This window comes from Lissotriton helveticus, chromosome 8 (assembly GCF_964261635.1).
Source record: "Lissotriton helveticus chromosome 8, aLisHel1.1, whole genome shotgun sequence".
NCBI lineage: Eukaryota > Metazoa > Chordata > Amphibia > Caudata > Salamandridae > Lissotriton > Lissotriton helveticus.
In genome coordinates, this window is record NC_136069.1 from 723,747,165 (window position 1) to 723,769,548 (window position 22,384).

The following is a 22,384-nucleotide window of genomic DNA, read 5'->3' on the forward strand; positions in this document are numbered from 1 at the left end:
AGTTTTACATTGTTAATGCTGAACTTGATAAATATTTTTGCTGGGTCAAAAAAAGTAAGCAGTCTTTTGGTTTTGGGAAGGAGTACCAATAGTGGGAGGTCTTTTCACATTGCTTTTTGTCTTCCCTACCACAGGCCAGCTTTCTTATTTCCTAGAATGACCCGGGCGACATCAGTGCCTTCTTCAGCAGGTGCTATCTTGTGCGGACTCAGCATTGCTGCTCCTCCTCCTAGTTTCGGGAGATGGTGAAGTCGAGACAGAAGAATGGTAGGCTATCGGAAGCAGGAAGCTTGTAACTTATCATTTGATTACCACTGAAGTCTATCGGAAAGATCTCTAAACAAGTCCTTGATTGGGCTAGACAACAAGGACAAGGAATGTGAGGAACACTTTTGCCTCCTTTTGAGCTTAATCATCATAGGAGTGTTGAAAAGAGATCAGATGTTCTCCTCGAAATGGTGCTATGGTATGAATTCCAATACCAGATTGATTGTTACATAATCAAAATTCTGTGCATCTTCTTGACTGAAGGAAAAAGAGGCAAAGTCCCGAGAGTTCAGACAGCTGTCCAGGGATCGACTGTTCATTTCCTTCAGGAAATTCTTTACTTTGCTGCCATGCCCTCTTTGTTTTGGTGTGTAAGATGGGTCATGCAAGATGGTTGAATGGTGAAGAGAAACTTTAAGAAACTGGACGAATTGTGTTAGTCGCTGGTGATTTAAAATAACAACACAATCGACACCTGTAATTGCAGTACGGAATATGCATGAACCAAGCTATTGAGATAAAAAGTTTGGATTCAATTACAGATCCAGAAGCAAGCATCATCCAGAGTTTTAAGTCAGTAGTGAATTGTGGATTATTTACTTGTTCATGTAGGACCTGAATAAAAGGAGAGAGATCACTATGTAGTTACCAGTTTGACCGCCAGAAGATTCAAGATGTATAACTTTTCTCCTCATAAGCAAAACAAAGTAAGATATCCTGCAGCAAGGGGCAATGGGAGATATTCAGAAATCAATGATCTGATTAATATCAGAGTAATTTGTAGTTTCAGCTGCAACTTACTACCCAAGGGCCTGGGATGTGCAAGGTGTCCAGTGATTCCTTTTTGGCTGGTGTCAGTTTAAATTTAAAAAAAATTAAAGTGTAGTGCTCCCCTTCATTTTCTAAATAGATCTGCGAGTTTCATTTACAACAGCAATAAAAAATATACATGTATGGATGTTACAATTAGATGACCTGAACATGTTGGCGTACAAGATTCAAGTATTGTGATCTGTTATGTCTGCACCTTCACCCTGGATCTTCCTACTCTTCCTGTCATTTGCAAGAAATAGGAACTTTGAATTTACGTTTCTTTGCTGACCATAACTGTTATATATGCCATGCTTTCATATTCATATTTTCGTTTATTTTGCCCTTTGCTTATTGCAGTGTAGCCCTTTCCTACAGTACTCGTCACATCTCTCTAATGCTTCTGAAGACACAATCTCCTCCCATACCTGTCCTCACGGATTTCCCGTCTAGCGTCCAACTGGGATGGTCGTGTGCAAATGCAAAGATGATGGTAGAGACTGGTAGTAAAAATAGTCAACACTAGTTCTGAGCATCTAAAATCTAAAAATATGAATATGGGTCGTGGAGCATGGTGGCGGTCTCAATGGCCACTCATCTACAAATCTCCCTGAGCCCATACTGCTGGAGGCTACCCATAGCACTCACAGCCTCAGGCTCAATGCTGTGGAGAGTGCAACAAGTGAGGTTTTAAGAGGTGTCACCCATTTGAAGTGTGAACCTGGGCCGGGCCGGGCCGGGCCGGGCCTGGTGATGCGTTGTCAGTCAGAGAAATGCAGGAATCAAGAAAAGGAGTCAGACTGTAGCCAGATTAGGTGCCTGTGGCTGGAGTGTCAGCATGGAGAATGGGCGCCATTTTTCCAGATAGGTAATGAGAGACCACTGCAGAACTGTGGTGGTGGCACCCCCTCCATCAATTGTAAGAGGGTGTTGCTGAGCCAGGGGTGATGCTAGGAAGAATAGCCATGTTGGTGCTAGGGCCTGTTGGAAGGAGTTTGCAAGGAAGATGCAGTGAACATCAGCGGGCTCTGAACTAGTACAACCACAGTAAGTGATAAGATGCTACGATTACCCAAATGGCAAGCAAACAACTAATTTTTTTCAGCTACAGTAGTGCAAAAAGAAGAACCCTGTGATGAAAGTGGCAGACAGGAGTGACCTAGTGAAAGCAAAAGATAAAGGTTGGTATCACTGGATGCAGCATTACATACATCAGGCAACGTGGAAAATGTCTCTGCTGTCGCTTCATTTCCTTTGGAGAGGGTGGAGAATAAGGTGGGATTCATGGAGTCACTGGCGAAATCATCGTAAACTAAAGCGAAACCACTCTGAAAAAAGACTTGAGCTGTGGGCCTATGTGAAGAATCCAGAAAACAAGGTGCATGTGATGAGAAGCTTGACAGGTGAGAAATAATCAAGGAGAGCATTGCATGTTAAAGTCTTGCGTTCACACCCTGTGCCTCCAGAGACTTGGTCACGGAAATAATACAATCATTTTTTACTGAACCCCTACACCTATGAACCACACATGTGCCTACTTAGTAAGTTCAAAAAAAAGAAAAGGCCCATGTGTTGACGTGATGGTATGGAAGGGCCCAACTCCGACGAAGGATGCACTTATAAAGCAAAATCTCTGGGCGGGAAACCTATATGTTTTACTTTTCCATATTTCAACACCAGCGCTCAATCAAAAGAAATCACATGCAGGTTCTGTGCAAATTTCTCGATCCAGCTATCAATCACTCTCTGCTCTCTTGAAATTTCAAGGGTTTCTTGGCGACAAGGCTTCATGCAGTGAGACATCATTCATTTATGGATACCTTGCACAGGGATCCAGTTGCACTTACATAGTGTTTGTAGTATGGTAATAAGTACCTTTTCGGAGTTGTATATCAAAGGCTCTGTAGAGCATGTTGCGTCATTGTTACCAATAACAAGATTTAAAACACACCAGTGTAAACGTACTCACCTCTCCCAATTTCCCCGACATACCAACTTCCCATCAATTATTCTATTTATTTTCCAAATACCCGAGGAACTAAACAAACCTAGCAAAATGGATGCCGGTCGACTGGGTTTGGAGAACATGTTGCCTTTTACAGTTTAACTATCAAGATCTGAATTGCCTAACAATTTGTCTTTTGGAGTCCAAAATTAAAACATGCGACCTGGAATCGGTGTCCACATTGTCCTCTTTCAAGCTCTCGTCATATTTAATTATTTGACTGAATTTACCGTGTATTCTTACACCACAACAAGCTCTTTGGTCAACTGACTGCCGCGCAATTATTTCCATGATTCGTCCATGCACTGAAGTTCGATTCCAAATAAAAATAAATACCAGGCTTACAATATAAAACAAAACTATATTTTGTATTAGGAGAAAAGGAAGAATTGTCTTCCAGCACATGCAGCGTTTACAACACAGTTCAATCTGCAACCGTAAGAAAATCAGAAAAGAAGGCAATAAATATATTCAGTGAAAGCGAAGCCAGCGTCAATTATGGTTTTCAGCATTAAGAGCTGCCCCGCTGCCTCGATATTAAAACTCTGAGCCAGCAAAGGATGAATTTCCATGCTTTCTCTGAACAGTGCAAAAAAATGATTGCTTTTTAACGTGCATGCAGTCATTCAAACAGTAATGGGTAAAAAAAGCAGGTACTCACTTAGGAAGCAGCCTGAAATCCCCAGAGTAGTCTTCATATTTATAATTCACCACATGCCAGTCCGAGTTGTAGGTTTTGATGCACTATATCCAAGGAAACAAATTCCATAAAACAAGCGAAATCAATAGAGCTACCTTTTCGAAATACACTATGTTAAATGTTTGCAGAAGAATTATATTGCTTGAAATAAGCAAACCAATCACGGAGGACAGAAGGTGTACTGTAGGGTTAAGCATCTTAAATGTAGCAAAGGAAGGTTCAAGCATTAACCTTATATATAGTAATAACAAGCAAACCTTCTAGGCCTTTTAAAAATACAAACAATTTAATCTGCAGTGTTTACATGAACTTTAAATACACGAATGCTTTAATGTCTATAGATCTGGTACCAGAACCACAACAACATTTTCACAACTAGAAATTCTTTTGAATGTAACCACAAATGACAGATCCTTGTTCACAGAATCATGACTGGTACGGCTGCACAGGACACTTATAAAAGCAAGACTAGCACTGGGGAAGCCAACAGGTCTCGCCTTTGGGACCTAATGGCATGGACAATGGTTTCTAGTTATGCTGTACAGCCTCCCCGGTGCTGTGCCAGTGGCGTAACGAAAGTTCAAGGGGCCCCCCTGTAATGTACACAGAGGGGCCCCGCTCCGGAATTAATCGAGAACGCTGAGGCGTGAGTACTGTGCTGAGGGGGCCCCCTGCAGCTCAGGGCCCCCCCGCACCGCAGGGGATGCGGGACCTGTGTTACGCCCCTGTGCTGTGCAGCATGGCTAAGGAAAAGAAACCAATGATGCGACCACTCACACGCTGACATAATTTTTTCGGCATGCGCACTTCACGAGTGTGGCTACCAAGTGACAAAGGCGATTGTCTTCTTTATATTTACTGATCCGAGTTGGATTCATAAATAAAAAGAAAACAAAGAGAAAAAGCATTTTTTTTAAGCCGGGGAGCAGGGCGGAGCATAAAAACATGAGTGCTGTTGTGCAGAAGCAACATGGGGGCGTGGTTGAGGAAAGCAACACAGACCTGGGGGTGGGGGGAAGCAACACGAAGGTATGGGTGGGGGTAGATAAAATTAAACCAATGACAGAGAGCAATGTATAGCATGGAAGCTGGGGGAGAGAAGCAAATGGGCTAGAGAGAGCAATGTGGAGCTGCGAGGAGAAGCAAAAAAGGGCATTTGCATCATGGAGGTGGCAGGGGAGAAGCAGAAGGGTGGGAGAGAGCAACACAGAGCAGGAGGGGTGGGGAGAGAAGCACACATGGTGTGCTTAAGAGAAAAGAAAATAGTAGTTCCCTAAAAGCAAGCAGTAGTAAGAGACCAGTAAATTGGCAGTGCTCCAGGGGAGGGCCAGACATAAGATGGAGCAGGCAAGCTATTGAATAAGAAGCAGGTAAATGAGAGGGATAGTGAAGCCAACCAATGTTAAGTAATGGGTGGGCTGCAAGCACCTCTATGATCTTGGTAAACCCGCAATAGGTCCTTTACAACCAGAGAGCTGTCTACCTAAAACACAGAAGTTGTAAGGGCGGGTAAGAAGGACAGAAACATTATTATTCCCACAGGAGTCCCATGAGATTGCCCTTGAAGTTGCCCATTGCAAATATATTTCACACTCACAAAGTCACAACTTTCAGGATTCTCACAAACATTTCCTCAACAATTCCCAGCATAACTGAACACATAAATAGATCTAAAAAGGACAACAAAAGAGCTAAACTATTTCATTGTTCTTTTTCACTAACTCTACGAATGAAGAGTATACATACTGAAAACAAATCCCAGATGTAAGGTTAAGCCTGCCAGGGGTATGCAGATGAAACCATGGAAGTCACAGTTTTCCATTGGCAAAACCTTGAGGCTTTCACGGTCTACCACAACAGCTTCGCTGTTAATGGGTCAGTTTCACAAATATTTTGCTATGGCTTAATCTTCTAGTAAGTCCTGCTTCTAACCCCTTCGCCTGGAAATTATTGAACACACTTATTTGGCAAACAGCTCAAAACCTTCAACAAGGCAATCTGCATTATGTGGTCCTTTGTCCTAATGTCACACCTCAGGCTTTGCACACATCCATATTTTTTAAATTCCAGGTCTTTAATTGTCTTTGTAAGGATGAAAGTCTCTGACCCTCTGTGCAGCCGTGCGATCACGGTCATTCTTCCATTTGTCCCGGTCACTGCCTGGCTTTTTAACTTTTGCAACAGTTTGTGTGAGAACTCTAATGCTGAGGAGCCTCACAAACGGACCATTTGGTGCCCAAAATGGTCACTCACTGGTGTGCCATGATGGGGAGTTTTGCCATTTTACGGTGCAGTAGATGCGTTAGTAGGTGCTACTTAATGGTCTCCCACTGTAAATTATGCCCAGTGGCCTTGGGCAGGTAGGAAGCCTTTCATTGTTATTTTTGAGTGCTTGAAATGCTAGCAACCAGTCTGCGTGTAGGTTTTGCAATAAAGAACATCACAACCTGGGGTGTACAAGAGCTAGTTTGCGATCATCAGCAGCATACCTGTTGTTGGCGATACCAAAAGATCATTGCAAACAACTCTTAATTTGTGGAAATGGAGGTTGCCCGATGGAGGCAGGATGCTACCAGACAACTAGTGCAGTCTTGTACCACACTAGGACTTCCACTCATGCTTTTTGTTTCTGAGACCAGTCTAGGAGAAATATGCAAATTATTCAACAGGCCAGGGTTTTGGAAAGAGTCTGGTTAGCTGTGCATAGTCAGTGATGATCACAATGTAGTCTGGAAAGAAGGGAAAGAGTATCCTTCACAGAAAGACTTTTGATGAGGTAACCTGTGGCTCAACCTACTAGGCTGGATTTTTAACTTCAAGGATTTGTAGACTTTGATTGGCAGTGAGTCGATGCACAACGGGCAGGACTTGGAAACATAAGATGGGGTTCCCCATTATCTTACTGAACATATTTTCTACACAACCCTGAAACAACTCAGCTGGTGTTGGTGCTTTCAGAAAGTGGAGCGGAGTGCGGGCCATTTCCTCTTGGCTAGGAAAGTTAATTTGCCCTGTTGCTGAATTTGCCTGGGTAGAATTCCTCAGATAGCTCAAGGTGGAAAGATACACCAACACAGCACCCTGAGGGCATCTGTACTTCTCGCCATAGAACGGAGTATGGCTCCCTCAAGAAGTACATCTACAAGTGTAGTTGAGGTCAATTGTGACTGCCTGACGAGCATACTCCCTTACTCCACCACCTTTTATTCTTTTTTTTGTTCTTCAATTAAATTGCTCTTAGTACAGATGTCCATAACTTGGCTGGCCCGCATGTTAACTGGATGAAAATGGCCTGTGTAACCCAGTGTGAGCCTCTGATGTTTGTTGACTTGCACACTATTGCCTTAGTGTAAATATGTGGTCTGCTCCATCAAACGTTGGCCTTCCCTGAGTGAGAATAAACTGACTGAGCCTAAATGGCTGCTGAGTCACGAGATATTCCCATATAAGGAACAGAATCCACTTATTAACCAAAAAACAGGCTTATCCTTCTAGACTCAGTGAATCACTTTCACTACCTCTTAGGTATTTCCTATTTTACCTGCAGATTACTGTTGTTCTGCATTTCAATATCCACAATGTGTATCTTTGCAGAAACTTGGTTTCACTGTTCATACATACGAAGACTATGGATAGTAAAGACCTACGAACCAGACACAAAGCATTCACCATTGAAACTAGGAGCGTGATCCTCTACTTAATGTAGTTCTTACCATCAGGATAGTGATTGAGAACTATAGGTCAGCAAACATTGCATGAACCATGCCAACATTCCATTAACTGCATTGCTATTATGTTGTGTTTTCTTGGTTTCAAGAGTCTTTGGGTGTTGTTGATCATTTAATGATTGTGAACGGTCCAGTGTTCATTGCCCAGGCATTAGATGTTTAACTATTTTGAGTTGTATGTCCACTCTATGGGGCACTGTGGTTTGTATGCCTTGCCACTGACAGCATTTCACTTACACTGTAAATATAGTTCTATACATTTTTGAGACATGTCAAAGTTCTGTTTTTTTTGTAAAAACACCTGCACATTCTCAGCTTTATTGCAACAGAAATGGTTGTATTGCAATGTGCCTGGACTCAACCCTGCAACATATATTCTGAGGATGGTCTTGATGGCTAGGCCGAGAGAGTCAACAGGGCTTGGGAGTCCTACTTACCATTGCAGTTAAAGAACCAAGATTCCTGATTAGTGGGTGACACAAGTATCCTCATGTTTGGATGGTTCTGTGACAGAAAGGATCGGGAAAAAATGTCTGCCACTTTTGTATTCCATTTTCCTACGTTGTGCTTTTTCACAATGCGCGGATTTAAAAACGGGAACCTCTCTGCTGTATTTAATCCACCTGTATTGGGGCAGCCATATGACTTTGAGAACTGGAAAAAGTGTTTACGGTGAATTCTCACTAATAATGTGCAAAGGGATAACAGAAAATGTCCATTCTGATGGCTGAACTTCTCCTTTAAGAACTACATAATCTTAAAGTGTCTCAGCATCACAGTACTGCACTATTTGGAAATCTAAGACCGGGTCAATGGAAAGGATAATCTCAGTTACCCTTATTTTCTTTGATGCACTCCAATAAACGTTCGTACATATTCTAGAGCTCCATGGGCTTTACCCGCGCAGAATGAATGACTGCAAGCAACTGTACTGGATCTTAGTCCATACGTTTCTGGCTACTCGTCGTGTCCTTCCATGCCCTAATGTTTCACCAGGCATGTTATGAGCCAGATGTCTTTTAAGTGGCCCACTGGTTTAATTGTGAACTAAAAAAATACTTCTGTCAGATACCACGGACAGGGACTTAGGCACCTGATCTAGTTCAGTCTCTTGAGAGTGATGGCTAGTTCATTGAGCGCAATCTCATATTAACCAGGATCCTCTTCAGTAGTGTCAAAAACAGTGACATGCAGGCAACAATCATTGTGATTTTCATATTGCTTTCCAAGTTGGACATACACCGGGAGGGGTCAAGAGTACCTAAAAATCTTCCAGCACTGATGTTACCAGTGGACCAGCAAAAATGTTGAAGAGCATGAGTACAGCTTAATATACATTTCCTTGCAGCCCTACAGGGTCAGAAAGCATCATTGCTTTGCTGAAATAGAAGTGAGCAAGTTCCTACCTGAGATAGTTGAAGAAACCTTTGCCAGTGAAGTGGACAAGCCATCTGTAGCTTGCTGCTGGCAAGGATCAGCTTCTGGTGTTAGTCTAAACATGGAAGTGTGGCATGACCTTCTGGGACTCTGGTGTACAAATGCAATAGATTGGACATTTGGTTCAGAGGCCTCCAAAGGAAGTGTGTTCTGAAGGAGAAGAGGAAAGAGTGGGAGCTGAAAGGATGTGGTGTCAGATAGGAGGAGACGTGGAGGAACAGCAGAGCGAAAAAAAAGACCAGCCAATGGGAGACTGGGAGGTAGAGCCGAGCAGACGCAGTGGAGGAGCAGGGGAGTGGAACAAGGAGAAGATCAGTGGGGAAGGAGAGGCAAAGTGCAGGTGAGGAAGACACAACCCTTGCTAGATCGCTTGTCATGAGAGAGGGGTAGAGTCCCTGGACACAATGGCTCCAACCTGCGGCAATGGCCTCAGGCAATTATTCACGTCCTTGGAAGTGGATTTAATGAGAAAGCAGTGAAGGGAAAACACTACTAAATCAAGCATTGGCATCGCCAACAGGTCTCACCCTTGGGGCACTTTTAGTGTTTGGCCAGAGATATTGGCCCCAACATCCTGGCCAAAACAGTGAACAAAAGAAATATCAAGGAACATAAAAACGAAATACAACACAGATAACTTGCACTTTTGCGTGTTATAAAACAGAAACAGCATATGGGTAAAGCTAGGACAGCAACGAGCGCCTTTTAATTCACTTTGTACTGAATTCACCCTTGAGACCCGCAAAGCCTTCTGTTCCCTGCTGGGACACGGGACACACTCTATTGGAGGGTAGAATCTTGTCGGCGTGAGGCTCACAGACCCTCACTGCACGATAGAGTTTACAGCCCGGGCAAGGTGGAGCCGTGCCAAGAATGGAGCACAAAATAAGAGCGGAGTCGAAAAAGAAGATTCAAAACATGTTATTGAACGGGAAATGCCTCGAAAATGTGAATGTTTAGAACGAATTAAAAATGATGTGGGAGCAGGAGCGTAGCTTCTATTGGTGCAGCAGGTGCAGTGGCACCGGTGCCTAGAGCCTCTGGGCGGGCATGGCACACTGGCTCAACTACTGGGTGGCGGTGTCCCCTTTTATATTAGGTGGGCACGGACTCTTCGTTTTTTCACAGGTGGAGGATATTGTTTCCAAACATTTCCACTTTTCACCAGACATCTGTTGGTGGTTAATTTTTTTTAATATATATAGTGTGCTTCTTTATTTCACGTTCTAGAACAAGCTTATGGCTCCGTGGCGCTATGAGCAACGGTTATTACTACAGCCTAAATCACTCAGCCGAGCCCTAATGAGGATGAGAGGTTGAGCCAAGCTCACCATGGCTACGTCTGTGACCTGATAATGGGCAGCAGGTTCGTCAACCCACCCCGCTGCCTCATTGCTCTAGTCTGTTAATACGGTGTTCTGAAAATCCCACAGGCCACTGCAGCATCGCTTTTATTCAGTTTGTCTACTCTAATAAGGGGCATCCTTGGAGGAAAATTGGCCGGACAACTTACAAAAGGTTTCAGCTGGATCCCGCTGCTACCTTTTTAAAATCTCGACAGACACCACTATGTTCCACAAACAAATTCCAAGGCATAAATGGGACTCCTCTATGGTAGTCGAGCACTTGCACCAAGCAACTGGGTCCAATGGAATCCATATGTAACTGCTTCACTAGAATTTATTTTTGCAGTTTTCATGTGGCGCAAACTCGACCCGAAGGTATTGGAGCGTTTTACATGAGCACCAGTTACATTACACAAAGACACACATACATAGGAATGGGGCGATTAAGTGATTCGCCCAGGATCACAGGATGTTGAGCCGACGCCGAGACTGGAACCTGGTTCCCCAGGTCCAAAGTGGAAGCTCTGGTCGTTATGCCACATCCTCTCATTTCCACCCGCAAAGGGCGCCTGAGAGATCACGCTTTGGAATATCCCCATTTCCTGTGGTGGTCTGATTCTAGGGTGCTTGGAGGACAACGCCGAGTACAACTAGAGCAGAAGGCACCATTGCGGGCAGCCATGACGTGCCTCTTTCACTACCCATGATTGCCCCCTCGTCTGCCGGAAGCATCTTGAGGTGGCCCTCAGGTTAGTGGTTTATGAATGAATTAATTCCAAGACCATACAGTCTGATGTTGCAGCGTGTTAAACCGCAGAGTTATCGCTCTCTTTTAGCTGGTCGGGCGCAAGTTGGTCTCGGAATGCACTGTTCCAATTTTGAGTTTTTTTCCATGATTTAAGGGACCTTGCAACACTGCTAGTCTTAAAATATCTGCGTTTTGTGTTGTTAAAATACAAAAAGGTCCTGAAATTAATTGTCGGAGACCACCTTTGTGCTTGTCAAACATGCGATAAGAGTCCCCTCCCTCCTTTCCACGCAATCCCGTCAATGGCTGCCATGTGGGTGTTCTTGTCTATATATAGCTGTGCGCGCTCCAGAAAATGCATTAACCCACTGAGCCGTCAAGTTTCTTCTGTTGGTATGTAAGAAGTGGTTTGGCAGATTTTGCTCATTTCCACATAAAAGGTATCGCACCCTGCACCCAGCGACTGCCCTGTTACTTACATTTATTTAGTGTTCCAAAGGTGCAGTGACACCACATGTAGGCGCTTTACATAAACTACATACACCATCGAATAAACGTGTGAATCTCTATAGTCACCGCGTTAGCGTATTGGGCCAAAAAGCTGTTTTATTTATCCGACACAAAGTGTCTTGAAAGGTGATGCTGCATACAATCTCTTCAGGTTTACTCAATTTCAAAAGGAGGAGAGAGTGAGAGGGGACGAGTGAAGGGGCAGGTGAGGAGCCAGTGAAGGGAGATAGATTGCAGCAATAAGACCCAGCTGCTCAAGAGGAGTGGTGGGGGCGGGCACAGGAATGCAGAAGCCTCCCAGCACACCACTGCTTGCTCCTGAGACCCCTAGGCCATCATGGGAGTCAACGTTTAGAGAAAAGGCAGGACATGCACCCTTCTTTTGGCCATTTGCGTGCTTTCATTATATAAGCCACACGCAAAGGCCAATGGAATGTGTGGAAAATCTCAACCCACATGCACGAGTTTTAGCAAAGTCTAGAGTGATTCCAGAGGCCCTGTCCTAGAACAGCGCATGCGCGCTGCGCTAGGTTCGACCAAAACAGGGCGAAGAGACTGGACAGGAAAAAAAAACATACAACAAGGAGCACAGAAGAAAGGAAATTCACAGGACAACAAGGAATTTCACTAAAAAATACTAAATAGCTAGAGGATTTAGATAATAAGCAATATTCCTCACTGAACCCCTATTATTTCTTGGATAAAGTTAATAAATCATTTTGGTCACCTGTACCTCCCAAAACTGATTCTTGCTTGTCTTTGTATTTCAACCAAAGGTGAAGACTCCTTGGCGGACCCAGTATTTCCAAATGCCAGATGTCCACCAGTCAAACGGCAAGAGTGTTGTTGTTTGGGTTTCACCTAATATTACCATTACCATCGAAGAGAAGACTTAACAAATGTGTGTGATACTACTTACGAAATCACAATTATTCCCGTAGTATCTTCTGTGAACCAAGGACCAACAATTCCATAACACGATTGTAATTATGTTGCACCCCCGAGCTTGGGAGACCGATATGAGGAAATTCCCAGGCTGATGCACTCTGGTGGTTAGACTGACACAGCTAACTAGACCTCAAATCACTGCATGCCACTGATAGTATATTAATTTTTGGCTCATACACAGTGCACCGTAACTAGAAGTAACATTACTAATCCTTTGTTTTTAAAAATGCACATTTGCAAGAAAGCTGTTCCTGTTTGACAATTTTACTTACAATATTTGGAACTGTAGTAAAGGGACCCAATGTGTTTAAGTGTGTATGGTCGAAACTCCTTGGTGCATTTTCCATGAGGCAATATGTTCCTCATTTTATCCTCTGTGGCTGACCCAGTAAACGTTCTTGTGCAGGAGATGCATGTTACAAATCTCCTGACAAGTGCTCTACATGATCTGTTATGTTGCTCACTAACAGTGTTACAATCGGTTGGGGGATAGTGTGGCACATCAGAGAGCCACTGCTTTTAACATGTTGTGTAAAACTAACTAAGCAGCAGTCCGGGTGCTGCCATAAAAACTAAATGTGCTATTAGCTAGAAGTGAGGTAGGGATGGATTTAGCAAGAGGAGCGAATAAAGCAGAGACGCTGCATTTGTTAAGAACCATGACAAAACAGTACTGAGAACAATGTTTGAAAGACCCTTGAGATCGTAGGAGATACAGCTTCATTATCATGCCTTGGAAAATGGATAGACCTCACATGGTACTAACAAAAACTCTTTGCTTCTTATGCTATGCCCACAGATTGCCTTAAAAGAATCGATGGGCCTGTGCTTAGGGGAGCTCCTCTTTTTTGGTATCTAACAAGGGAATCCCTTGGCAACAATTTTCTCACTTTTGTGATCACTAATAAATGTATACTGCAGTCTCCCTAAAAGGCAATGTACGCAGTTATTTTTCTTCCACAAACTTAGGTGCCTGCTGCGTCTAGGAGAAGGCAATGGGTCTCTGTCAACAGTGACAGCAGCGAATTATACATTAAATAAGTGTTTGTTTTTTACCTGCACTCAAGTGGGAAACTGCCTACCAGCAACCCTTTGTACATCGTAGAGGTTATGTCATTAATGGGCCCTCAGACATCAGCCTATTACGGTTAATCAAAATGTTAGTGCCCTGGAACCCGTTACGGGGTTTCCTTCTGGATATATTTAGCACTAAGGCTGTAGAGTGCGCCATTGATTTTAGCGGCAGTGGGTTCTGCAGTTTGCTCTTCTCTGTGCCGATACGGGCCTGCTCTGCACTCCTGACCTCCATTCCTGTAGAATTTCTAGTAGAGTTAAGTACATGTGTCTGGAATTAAATTCACTTGAATGCAGCAAAATGAGCCTTTCTGGACCACTGGACCTGGAGCAAACCAGTTCCAGCAAGCAGCAACACAAACAATGACACTGGCCAGAGCTGCAAGCACAAAGATCTGCTACCTTCCAATCCTCCACAAACTGTGTCCGCTTCTGCTCAGAGACGAGCCCCAAAAATTGCAAACGACTGGCCAGAGGTAGTGTGCATTTGAATACTCTCTCCGAAAGTGATAACTCGCATGGCTAGCTAGATACCCTAGAGTTGTGGCAGAACTGAAAGGAAAATAAACGGTGATATGTCTGGAATCTGCTTTAAGTTTGGAGCATTTGAATATTAGTGTTTTTTCATTATTCACCCTTTAATTCAAGGTGCTCTGCACACCTCTGTAGAGGGGGACTGGGACACAGGCAGAACATACTAACGAGGGTACCCACAAGATGGAGGAAAAACTCTGGGCCACAACGTGATGTAAGAAAGCAGAGAAAAGAAGCTCAGTGTGGAGATAATCTGCCGCGAGTGAGTTCGGTTACTAAGAGCCCCAATGTGATGGGTTTGAGAGCCAAGTCTACAAATACGAGAACCTAGTGACCAGTCTGGCTGAAACTCCCTGTAAGAGGCCATGTGGCACTGTGCTCATCACTACACGCATAAGCCACTGTGGGCAACCGCAACAATATGTGAGAGCCATGCGCATTCTTGCTCATCACTGCACCCATGAGCCAAAGTGACTGACCTCAACTCACTGCAAGGGGCCCACGTTCTTCTAAGAATATAGTTACACCTGAGAGTCGCTGTAACAGACCAGAATTCCTTATGGAGCAACTGCAAACCTCCATTACACCATTTCCTAGTGTCTGTGTCATCAGCAATCACAAGGTTTGTGGGCCTTTGCTTGCCGCCAGGGCCCTTCTGTCCTACAAATGTCTTGCTTGCTTCAGTGGAGCGCTGCTGCTTTCCAAACTGCACATGCAAACCGGAAGAGAGGCCACTGGGAAACCCAGCCCCTTTCCAAGTCCCCCAAAATATATCTGTGCTGTAGTACCGAGATTCTGAAAGCTAGCTGACAGTGACTGCTCTTGCGAGCACCTTACACTGCGCTCTGGGTGTAGAAATTGTATTTATCTCTGAGAGCGACTTCTGACCCTGCTCGCAGGCAGGTCGCTCCCCAAGCTGCTGCACAGCTCTGCCTGCATTGTTTTTGCCAAATCTTGTATTTTTCCCCTGTGCCTAACTTTCTTTCTTGCCCAGACTTGTTTTTATTCCTCTGTGCCTGTACTTGCTTTCTTGCCCAGACATATTTTTATTCCTCGGTGCCTGTACTTGTTTTCTTGCCAAGACTTGTTTTTATTCCTCTGTGCCTGTACTTGCTTTCTTTCCCAGACTTGTTTTTATTCCTCTGTGCCTGCACTTGCTTTCTTGCCCAGACTTGTTTTTATTCCTCTGTGCCTGCACTTGTTCTCTTGCCTAAACTTGTTTTACCTTCCTGAGCCCAGTTCTCCCGCGGCCCCGCCCTTTCTTCCCGCCACTGCGTCCCCCCCCCTGCAGACTAATTTGCATATAGCCAGGTTCTGAGCTGGGATGGTGCAATGAGCTAAAAAACAGGTGATGGATCAAAACCATGATCTCTTGACTTGGTAAGAGTATTCTGCATCATTCAGAAACTCTGTCCATCACCACCCCCCTTTTCCAAAATCGATTTTATCCACACTATGTGTGGGAGGGTATACTCAGACGTGAGTCCCTTGCTCATTGCACCATCAGGATTCAAGCAAGTCGGGCCGACGAAGGCTGTGATGCCAGAAACCGGTCCCCGGAAGCTTGTTTCCTTCCCAGTATAAGAATTGGCTTGGTAGTTTGGTTTGCCCTGTTCCCATCATGCACTGGGACAGGAACAGACTAATTTGCATATAGCCAGGTTCTGAGCTGGGATGGTGCAATGAGCTAAAAAACAGGTGATGAATTAAAACCATGATCTCTTGACTTTGTAAGAGTATTCTGCATCATTCAGAAACTCTGTCCATCACCACCCCCCTTTTCCAAAATCCCCCCCCTGCAATCCCATTCGCCGCCCTGCTCCCGCCTCCCCGCTACTCCTCCCTCTCACATCCCCTTATATGGAGGCCGCGCAGTCGGCGCTGCTAGTGCAAGCCCGCCTGCGCCCATCCACGCCTGTACCACGCCCACGGTCAGGACCACTTGACCCTGCGAACGCCACGACGCCCGACACCACTACGATGCCTGAACACTCCACCTAGTCAACACTGGACGATCACACACCTGCTTCCTCGCCGCCCCAAAGCGCACCTACAGAGCTTTCACCTGCCGGAACTGCGGCTTCACAAGCATTCGTCCCACCATGCTGCCGACCAGGAAAGAACCCAACCACCTCAGATGCATCCTTCTCATCACCCGCTCCGCCCACAAACACGCCGTTGAACTCTGGGATCTACTCGACTCAACCTCCCCAGACGTCGCCTTCCTGACGGAGACCTGGCTGAACCCCGCCTCGGCACCCGACATAGCCATCCCGGAAGGCTCCAAGATCACCCGCAGGGACCGCACCAACGGAGCAGGATTTGCCATCGTCAACAGGAACACTCTCAGAGTATCGACCAACACCGACGACACCCTCAGCACTGCCGAACACCTGCACTTCCAGATCCAGACCGACCCAAACACCACCCTCAGAGGAACCCTCATCTACAGACCCCGACCACAGTTCAGCGACTCCATCGCTGACTTCGTCAGCACACACTCCCTCACCTCCACGGACGACATCCTCCTCCGGGGACCTGAACTTCCACCTCGAGAACAACAACACTACTAACACCACCACCCTGATCGACAACCTAGCCAACCTCGGACTCTGACAACTCGTCACAACACCCACCCACTCAGCCGGTCACATGCTTGACCCCATCTTCTCCACAAGCCCCCACGTCTCCTTCAACCACACCACCGAACTCCACTGGACCGACCATTGCTGCATCCACTTCACCTTCAAGAAACCCACCAAACACCACCGCACCCAACAGATGCCTCGCCGCTGCTGGAGCAAAGTCACCGAAGACCAGCTAACCACCACCCTCGCCCCCAGAGCCCACCCGCCGACCCCACCGACCCCCGCAACCTCAGACAGTGGATCAACGACTGCGCTAAAACCCTCGCCCCGATCAAGAACCCTTCCAACAGTCACACCAACAAGAAAGACAGCTGGTTCACTGAAGACCTCCGGGCCTCCAAGCAAACCTGAAAAAAGCTGGAGAAGATCTGGCTCCATGAACGAACACCGGACAGCAAGGCAGCCCACAAGAACGCCACCTGCAGACACCATCACCTCATCAGATCCACCAAAAGGGCCTCCTTCAAAGACCACCTAGACAACAACGCGCACAACAGCAAAGAGCTCTTCAACATCGCGAAGGAACTCTCCTACCCCAGCTCCAACACCAACGACGTCCCACCCTCGCAATACCTGTGCGACTCGCTGGCCACCTTCTTCCACCGCAAGATCAAAGACATCCACGACAGCTTCAACGCCACGACCGCCCAGACAACCACTGAGACCTCCGCCCCCACGACCACCATCCGCAACAACCGCCTGCTCTCCTGGACCAACATCAACGACGACGACACAATCAAGATCATGAACACCGTCCATTCCGGATCTCCGCCAGACCCATGCCCGCACCACATCTTCACCAAAACCAGCACAGCCATCGCACCCCATCTCCGGAAAGTCATCAGCACCTCCTTCGAGACGGCAACCTTCCCAGAGAGCTGGAAGCACGCCGAGATCAACGGCTTACTCAAGAAACCCAAGGCTGACCCCAAGGACCTCAAGACGTTCCAGCCCATCTCCCTGCTCCCGTTCCTGGCAAAGGTCATCGAGAAGACCATCAACGAACAACTGACCCGCTACCTTGAGGAGAACAACATCGTGGACCCTTCCCAGTCCGGGTTCCGCAGCAACCACAGCTCCGAGACTGCCCTCATCGCTGCCACCGATGACATAAAGTCCCTGCTGGACAACGGAGAAACGGCGGCCCTCCTCCTCCTGGACCTGTCAGCCGCCTTCGACACGGTCTGCCACCACACACTATGAACACGCCTCCACAATGCAGGGATCCAAGAGAAGGCCCTGGACTGGACCATCTCCTTCCTCTCCGGCAGAACACAGAGCATCCGCCTTCCCCCCCTTCCGCTCCGAAGACACCAGATCATCTGCAGAGTACCCCAGGGCTCATACCTCAGCCCAACTCTGATTAACATCTACATGGCACCGCTCGGCCACGTCGCCAGTTGGCACGCCCTCAACATCATCTCCTACACCGATGACACCCAGCTGATCCTCTCCCTCACCAAGGACCCCCACACTGCCAAAACCAACCTTCACGAAGGAATGAAGGCTGATGCTGAATGGATGAGGAACAGCCGACTGAAGATGAACTCTGACAAGACGGAGGTCCTCATCCTCGGATCCACCCCTTCGACCTGGGACGACTCCTTGTGGCCGACCGCACCGGGAACAGCCCCAACACCCACCGACCACGCACGCAACCTAGGGGTCATCCTCGACTCCACCCTCTCCATGACTAAACAGGTCAACGCCGTCTCCTCCTTCTGCTTCAACACCCTCCGCATGCTCCGCAGGATCTACAAGTGGATCCCCACTGAAACGAGAAGAACAGTCACCCAAGCCCTCGTCAGCAGCAGGTTGGACTACAGAAACACCCTATACGCAGGAGCCTCGGCCAAACTCCTGAGACGGCTCCAACGCATCTAGAACGCCTCTGCACGACTGATCCTCGACATCCCTCACTGCAGCTACATCACACCCCACCTGAGAGACCTACACTGGCTTCCAGTCAACAAGAGGGTAACCTTCAAGCTCCTCACCCACGCACACAAGGCACTCCACAACACCGGACCAACGTACCTCAACAGACGACTCAGCTTCTACACCCCCACCAGCCAGCTCCACTCCACCGACCTCGCCCTCGCCACAGTCCCCAGGTTCCGAAGAGCAACCTCCGGCGGCAGATCGTTCTTTCACCTCCCCGCCAAGATGTGGAACACCCTCCCCATCCACCTATGGCAGACCCAAGACCTGCTGACCTTCAGAAAACTCCTCAAGACATGGCTTTTCGTCCCCACCCCAGCGCCTTTAGACCCTAACGGGTAAGTAGTGCGCTTTACAAATGATATGAGTGATTGATTGACATCTCAAGAGGCATGGATTTAGTTACAAATTAACTGCAGGGCTTATTTAGCAGATTGGGTTTTATGCCATGAGACTTAAACATGTTACCAATCATGTTTCCTTAACTGTTAAAAATATATATATATATTACCTACTGGCGGTCGCCAGTAGGTAGTTATAGTTAGGATCTACTTTCCATAGGAAATCCGCAACATTCTATTGGGAATAACTTTGGCGCCGGTGGACGAATCTTCGCGAATTTCTCAAAGCAGATGGCCCGCTCCACTCCTTCCCTGAAAATTTCGGGGGGATTCGTGAAGTGGGGGCTGAGATAAAAGGGGGGTTCCAAAACGTGTTTTCCCCATGTTCATTTCCATAGGACGGTTGGACTCACTTTTAGCCCGAACGGCTGAATGGATTTCCACCAAACTTGGCAAAATTGTAGGGACTGGTAGCCCGATGTGCCTTTGCTATGCCTCAAGATATGTGCTCCAGTGGATTTTGAGTAATTTAGGTTCAAAAAAATATATATATCTATAAGCGCGCCCCGGGGAGCGCACCCGGCGCGTAACGTGAGTTCGCGAGCGGAAAGCTGATTGGCTCTCGGGTGTTTGTCAACATTCTAAACAGTCCGGAGTGGCCGCCATCTTGTGTGTCGGTAGGATCGAGACACAAGAGGTGGCAAAAACAAAGGGGGAAATGACTAAAAGGGGGCAGGGTAGACCCCCCCCTGACCCCAAAGGTTTGATGTGGGGGCCATAAAAGTGCTTCGCGGGTCCCAAAAAATTTTAATTTTTTTTCGATTTTTGCGGGGGGGAGCACCTGGTACGCGCACCGGGGAGCGTACCAGGGAGCGTACCATGGAGAAAAAAGAATGACAGTTTCAAAAAAATGTAGCATTTTTTTTATAAATTAGAGGTAGTTCTAAAAAGAACTTTTTTTTAAATTCTTTTTGTTGTTATATATTTTTTTATTGTTTTTTTGAACATTTTTTACTTTTTTTGGCTTTTCTGAACAGTTTTATATTTTTTTTGTATTTTTTATGGGGAGAAACAAAAAACAGGGAATTGTAAATGGCTCAACTGGAGCAAAAAAAAACAGGAAAAAATTAATGTTTCTTCGGGCACTTGTGGTGATCCCAAGCACGGGTGATAAGTGTAATGCTTTGCTCACCATAGCATATTGTCACTCCACAAAATATGCAAACCATTTTAAAATTGGAAAACTTTGATTGAATGTTTGGGATCATCTCCCTTGCCTCTGGACCCGATGGGGTGGGTTCTTTACTTTGGGAGGTGCTGGCAGAAGATTGGGCAGGGTTTCTGGCCAGTTCCCTGACCTCTGCCCTAGCATAGTTATTAGGGTGCCGGCGTTGCATGTGCCGAATCATGGTGTTGTTGCCAAAAGAGTATTTTTTGTTAGGGTTCCCCCTTGAAAGTTCAAAACCACAGATTAAACAAGTCACCTTTGGTGCATTAACTTTCTTCTTGTCCTTTGGGATGGAAAAAAACTGCCAGATAAAGTGCTCCTTTGGCTTATATGGGGTAGTATCTTCTGGTAGGAACCTTCCCTCCTCCTCCTCCTCCTCCTCTTCTTGTTCTCCACCACTGTGGTGTTGTGGTGGTCCTTGTGGTGGTGGTGCAGATGCTCCTGCAGCTGCTGCTACTGTAGCCATTTTTCAGACAAATAGGTACAGAGAGGTCTTTCAACAGGTCTTCCTCACTCAAAGTACAAAGTGAGAATGAGGAAAATAGGTGGGGGCTTTCATCATTTGGAAAACAAAACTGTCCTGAACCAATGAAAAGTGTTAATTTCAGGTCACATGAATCGGGCCTTCATCATTTGGAAACCAAAACTTATCTGAACCAATGATAAGTGTTATTTTCAGGTCACATGACCCGGCGCGCTTACGCTACGCGCCCCGGGGCGCGCCCGGGGGCACGTAGCGTAAGCGCGTCAGGACATTGCACGATCGTATACGTTCGGGCGCTTCCGGGTGCGTTTACGCCGTGCGTCATAAGACGCATCACGCGGCTACGCGAAACGTCACGAAGATGTTTTCGATCGCGGAAATAGCGCTAACGAGACGCTCACCGGTACACGCACCAGGGCGCGCCGTAACACTGCGCTCACCGGTGAGCGCATCGGTACGCGCCCCGGGACAAAAAAAAAAAAACATTAAAAAAAGTATTACATAATTATACAATATAAAAATCATTATAAAAAAATATTAAATTTCATACCTATAGAGATTTGCTATTAAAAAACATCTGAAATTCACTGAAAAAACCATAGATTTCACACCAGTTAAAAAACCTATTAAATTCACTGAAAAAACCATAGGTTTCACACCATTTATAGTTAGCTGGAAATTTTACTCGCATAAAACCATTGAAATTCCCACGTTATAGTTAGTTGGACTCACTATAACTTGCGCGTGCAATGCACTGCTGATGAAGTCACATGGTCAGTGACATCACTCATGACATCACTGATGACACCATCCAGTGAATGTGTGTCTTTCCGAAAAATAAATACGTGTTATATATGTATATGTAAAAGTTGATGGAAGAATAAATGTTTAAATACGTGTTTACATGGATTTAAAAAAAAAAATTGATTGGTTAACTGGCTTATTAAGTGTATCTTAGTGAATACATATATTAGTGAGTAATGTTTAAATATTTAAATATATGTATTAGTGTTTCACTTTGTGTATAAGTGGCTGCATGGGTTGGTGAGTAGCTACATGTGTATGTATATGGGTTATTAGATGTTTTTCTTAGTATCAGTATGATACTATGTTTTTTCAGTGTATATATATATATTTTATAAAAAGATGTATAACACTTCAGCACCATCTTTATTTATCTGCACTAGCTTCCACTACCCCCTAAAAACTGAAGCCTAAACAGTACCTCCCTCCCTGACCTTCTGTGACCTTACAACATTGCACGGTTCCTGTGTTTGCAAAAGAAATCTGCATTACTTGTCACGAGCGTCGCCTAACTTCTCAGGAGTCACGCAACCTGGAGAAGTGGCCTGGCACTGGCAGACTGAATCTTTAACCTGAGCAGAAACGTTTACATAACTTAGCTAAAGCTCAGGATGTTGATGGATGGAATGACGTCCAACTAGCACTACTAAAACCACAACAGCAAGGGTGTGCGTGGGTAAGTGTGTGTAAACAAAATAAAATACCAGCAGTGCTGACCTCAATGGCAGTGGAGCGTCCAAACCTAAAACGACTCAAAGTTTTGACACTCGGCTGCACATGTTACACTTTTAACCCGGCTATACAGTGTTTCTACAAATGTGCCAGCCTTGC

The 22,384-nt window shown here is 45.8% G+C and overlaps 1 protein-coding gene across 9 annotated transcripts in view; it reads right to left on the reverse strand.

The window, feature by feature from the left end:
• DOCK9 (dedicator of cytokinesis 9) overlaps positions 1-22,384 on the reverse strand; it is a 1,161,971-nt gene that overhangs the window by 701,578 nt on the left and 438,009 nt on the right. For all 9 annotated transcript variants that reach the window (XM_078657525.1, XM_078657521.1, XM_078657523.1 and 6 more), the window contains exon 4: positions 3,744-3,826. In XM_078657525.1, the coding sequence (XP_078513651.1) occupies positions 3,744-3,826 (83 nt within the window). The remainder of the gene's footprint in view (positions 1-3,743; positions 3,827-22,384) is intronic.